Below are 5,306 nucleotides of genomic sequence, written 5' to 3'. Positions count from 1 at the left end.
ACCTAGGGACACTGGTGCGCAGTGCTCACAGACATGGCCCGGTGTCTGTGTCCTCCATTACCTTGTCCCATGTCCCTCTTCTCCCATTATAGAAATCCCAGCACTGGAGAGAGAAGCAGTGACCCATCACAAGTTAAGCTGTTCTCCTTTATTCACTCCTATACTCTCCTTCTGCCTCTACCTTATTCAAGACTTGGTTTAGGAAGGAAACCATGCCCTTAATTCAACTCTATTCTCCAAAATCAATCATAAAATCTGAATCCAAGAGTTCCTGCCAGCACCTAAGAGAACATAGTCTTGAGATGCAGAAGCCTGCTCCTTGTTTCTCTCTTTCTGAGGGGAAAGGTACACCACAAACCACCGGAAGCTGGAAGGCACAGAACAGGTGCTTCCTCACAACTTTCAGAAGGAAACAATACAGCCAAAACCTTGATCTCAGACTTCTCACCTCCAGAACTCTGAGACAATATGTTTCTATTGTTTAAGCCACCAAGTTTGTGGTAGTTTATTATGGCAGCTCTGGGAAGTTAACACAGCATACTTCTTTATTTTCATCTACTTTACTTTTATTTATCTTTAAATTTATTGGAATAGCATCGGTTAATAAGATTATATAGGTTTCAAGTGTGCATTTCTGTGATACATGGTCTATATATTACATTGTGTGCTCACTACCCCAAGTTAAATAAGACTAGTGGAGGTGGGGGATGCGTTAATTGGCTTGATTGTGATCATCATTTCACACTGTGTACCTACCTCAAGTCATCACATTTTATTCCTTGCACATGGACAATTTTTATTTTTTTTAATTATACCTCACTAGAGCTGGGGAGGAAAAACTCATGAAGAGTAGTTGTGGGGGGATGATACACTATTTTCATTATCTTGAGTGTGATGATGGCTTCAAAAAAGCAAATATGTGTCCACACTTACCAACTTGTATACTGTAATATTTGCAGGCGTTTTGTGATTTATGTCTCAGTGAAGACGATTTTACAGAGTGACAGTTATTTTTAAGATGTCCTTCAGAGAATATTCTGCAGCTATGAAAAATACTACTTGAAGAGCTTATAATGACACAGAAAATACTTTTGGTTTATATTTTACAAAAGCAGGATACCTAATTACAAGTATATTAGGTGGTTCTAACTAAGCAACAAATTTATTGTGCAATAAATGAGACATAAATAAAACTTTCTTAAGAAACACACACATTGCACCTAGGAGGAAGGGCTCAAGTTTAACCTTCCTTTCCCTGTAATTTTTAATATTTTCTAAATTTTCTAAAACTAGCATTTAATTTTTGTTGTAACATAAAGACCAAGCAAAATAAATTTCATTTATTTTTTTAAAAAAAGAAAATGTCTGTAGTTTTCAAGTCTCTATTGGTGCTTTTGGAAAAGCCTCAGGTTTGGGGACCAGCGCCTTTGTCAAAAGGAAAAGCTGTCGGACAGGAAACAGCTGTCAACTTCTCCCTCCTATAAGCACCGCCAGCTCAGCTGCCTCAGGGGAGATAGGTGTAGCATATCCACCTGGAGCAGGGCATACCCCAGGCTGAGCGCTTTGTCCCGGAGGGTGTGTCCAGCCTTCCTTCTCTGCTCTCTGACAGCCAAGATCAGAACCTGCTGCCAGCTTCCTCGATTGAAGATCTAGCCATGAAACCTCTCATTGTATTTGTCTTTCTCATCTTTTGGAACCCAGTGCTGGCAGGTAAAATGTAAATCTCCCTGAGGGGCACCCTTTGTCTAGCAGAGCAACTCCACTAACCAAACCTGTGAATGCCCCCCGCCCGCCGCCCGCCGCCACCATGGACCCTTTAATTTTCAAAGTGGAAAGAGCATCAAGCTGCTTTGATGTCAGCAAGGTCTGAGCTTGAATCTTGGCTCCCCAAATGATTAGCTATACTGCTGCAGGCAAAAGTCTAAGGTTCTCTGGATCTTAGTCTCTTCACTTACAAATACATAAATAATATCGCGAACCTCAGAGTTCTGCCAAAATTAAATGGAACAATGTATAGAATATGTCTATATATAATATGTATAACACCTGACTTATGAGAAGTATCATTATATTTTTTTATTAGCTTACCCCGTTCTGTTTTTCCACTATTTTATCTTTAATTCAGGAACATATCTAGTTGTACTAGCCAAAACCAACAGATAGGGTTATTATTTGTAGATTCCTTAGGTACATGGTGGAACGGATTTAGAACTATCTGTTCCAAGAGAAAAAATGAGCTTTATGTGACACAAGAAATGTCTGATTAGACGAGATAACAGCTAGAGAGACATGAGGGAGAATACTGACTGGCATCATGTTCTGACTTTAGAATCTCATCATCTCATCTTGAATACTCTCTTCACTCAGTGTTATTGAATCAATTCAAATACATATGCTATAGGGTCCCATTTAATTTCTCACCCTCCCTGAAATATTTTCTAGGCAAATGAATCCGATTTTCAGATCATGTGACTCCATAGGCTAGATTTAAGAATCCGTAGGATCCAGGCCTCCTAAAGGTGTTGATTGGGCCGATTCCACTATGGTTTATGGCAATGGATTATGGTCTCTGGACAGTCAACAACTGCATACAGTCTACAATATTCTGTTTAGTGTCATATACATTCCCATAGTTAGTCTCATCTCATATGTGTACCATTACACTTCCTCTTCTTGGCTTTCCATCTTGCCAGCTAAGTAATCCTGACCTCTTCTTTTTTTCCCTAAAGGACAATTATCCTCCAGGGCATGATGACTTAAATAGGGTATGTGTCGGCTCAAAATATCTACAAATGGCCAACATTGACACTCTGGTCCTTTTTACACCCTCTTACATATGAACATAATGAAACATTCATATGTTGATGATTCTATGGAGAAGCATGTCTACAAAGCTGTAAGCTCAGCTCAAATGCCTTGGGCTCTAATAAGAAATCCCGAATCTTCAAAACTGATTTCACCCCTCTCTGAACTCACAACACTATTCCATGTTGCAAATGTTTCACTGGACTTTAGATGTTTTCTTCTCTTTCAGGTATTTTGTGTTTCTTCTCTTTTTGTCTAGACTAAAAACTCTTTGAGATGAAGTTCCATATCACACTCATATCTGCAGCCCAACAGTACCTGGCTGTATAAAAACTTGATTGTTTCAAGTATATTAACTGACCAGTCGAGCAAGCTTCCAAGTTGCCAATTGTGTTGGTCAGCTCAGACTGCCATAACAAAACTCTACACACTGCATGGCTTAAATAATGTTTATTTTCTCACAGGTCTAGAAGCCAGAAAGTCCAAGATCAAGTGAAGGTTGATTTGGCTTCTGACAAGAGTTATATCTCTGGCTTATAGACAGCCATCTTATTTCTGTGGCCACCAATAAGGCCAGAAATCCTATTAATCTATTAATTTAAGCCATCAATCCTAATGCCTTAAGGGCCTCACTCTTAAGACCTCATTTAACTTTAATTAACCTCCTAAAGTTCCTATCTCCAAACACAGTCACGCTAAGGACCAAGGTTTCAACATATAAATTGGGGGGTTGGGGGGGAGGCTGCAATTCAATCCATAAAACAAGCTAATATTTTTCAATCAGAATCAATTAGAAGCAATCATTTTTATCTAGTCTCCATGGAATCCAGTGTGATTAAAAAAAAAAAAATGGAGGGATTCGTCATTTTATCGTTCAAAAAGGCCAGTGGTAAATTATCTTTCCATTCATTCTTTCCAGGCCTGAATCCAATATCATCAGAAATGCACAAGAAATGCTACGGAAATGGCACCTGCAGACTTGAGTGCTATGAGAGTGAAATGTTAGTTGCCTACTGTGTGTTTCAGCTGGAGTGCTGTGTCAAAGGAAACCCTGAGCCCTGACAGGAGAAGCCGGTGAACGCCAATTAACCTGAAAGTCCTTGACCAGCCCCCGTGATCCTTCACACAGCCAAGGAATTTAGAGTCAACTGTGACACTGCGATGTGCCTACAATTGTCGGGTTTTAGCATTTTTATAAGCCTTCAGGGTCTTACGATTTTGGATTTTAAAAGCTGGGCTGCAGCCATCCTAAAAACAGCTAAGCTTCTCCTGAAAACAATTTAGAATATATTTTTTCACTACAAAGTGACATCCGTGCCCTTCTCAGTGTCTATTTACCTCTTTACTTGTAGAAAAGATGTCTTAATTATTCATAGAGCCTTCAAATTATAAAGCCGTCTTTTTACCCCTAGGCTTTACCACCCCTTCAGCTCCCCACTTACCTTTTCTTTGATCCTCCCATATGCAGAGGAAGAGATCTGCCTGGGCCGCCTGATGGCCTTGTGTACCTCTCACACAGACACATAGGCAGGGCTTAACTGCAGGCTGGCTCGAGTCTTTTTTTTAAATATTTTATTTATTTATTTTTACAGGGAGGGGAAGGGAGAGGGGGCCAGGGGAGAAACAACCAATGTGAGAGAGAAACATTAATCGGTTGCCTCGCATACACACCCCCAACCAGCGACAGAGCCTGAAACACAGGCATGTGCCCCAACCGGGAATCAAAGCGGTGGCCTTTCACTTTGTGGGGCCACGCTCCAACCACCTGAGCCACGCCAGTGAGCGCAAGGCTCTAGCCTTGACTGAGCCTGACCCTGCGACGCTCGCTGTGACGAGGTGGGTTCTCGCTCGCCTCCCATGACTACTCTCTCCCTTTTAATTTCTCTCTTTGTCTGTCCTATACCTTTACACCATTGTATTTTGGAAGCAGATAACGTTTTGTCTAGTTTCACAAGTTCGCAGCTGGAGAGTAATTTTGCCTTAGGATAAACCATACCCCAAGTCTCACCTATCCTTACTTCAGATGACATTTAGGTGAGATTTTGGACAGGAAAGTGAATGGTGAAATGAATAATGGCTTCGGGGTATGTTGGGATGAGGTGACTATATTTTATATGTGAAGATGCCATGAATTTCAGGGAACTATAGGGCAGACTGTTAGAGACTGAGTTGTGTGCCCCCAAGAAACATATGTTGACATTTTAACCCCCAGGTTCTCAAAATGTAATCTTACTTAAAAGTAAGGTTGTTGCAGGTGTTAGGATGAGGTCATTAAGATGTTCCCTAATCCAGTATGACTGATGTTCTTATACAAAGGAAAAATTTGGACACAGCACGTGCAAACTAGGAGAACACCATGTGAAGACGATAGAAACGGGGGTGTTGCTCCCATAAACTGAGGAATGCCAGAAAACCACCAGGAGCTGGGTGCCATGCAGGAAACAGACTCTCCCTCACAGCTGTCGGAAAGAACCGACCCTGCTGGCATCTTGCTCTTACAC

At 41.1% G+C, this 5,306-nt stretch overlaps 1 protein-coding gene across 1 annotated transcript; it reads left to right on the top strand.

The window, feature by feature from the left end:
• The first annotated feature begins 1,655 nt into the window (after window positions 1-1,655).
• On the top strand, window positions 1,656-3,867 carry DEFB134 (defensin beta 134). The gene is made up of 2 exons (XM_054575932.1): window positions 1,656-1,710; window positions 3,725-3,867. The coding sequence occupies exons 1-2, from the start codon at window positions 1,656-1,658 to the stop codon at window positions 3,865-3,867; spliced, it is 198 nt and encodes a 65-aa protein (XP_054431907.1).
• The last annotated feature ends 1,439 nt before the right edge of the window (window positions 3,868-5,306 follow it).

This window comes from Pteronotus mesoamericanus, unplaced genomic scaffold (assembly GCF_021234165.1).
Source record: "Pteronotus mesoamericanus isolate MK-2021 breed Mesoamerican mustached bat unplaced genomic scaffold, CSHL_Meso_final contig_32, whole genome shotgun sequence".
Classification (NCBI taxonomy): domain Eukaryota; kingdom Metazoa; phylum Chordata; class Mammalia; order Chiroptera; family Mormoopidae; genus Pteronotus; species Pteronotus mesoamericanus.
This window is presented reverse-complemented; position numbering and strand designations above follow the sequence as displayed.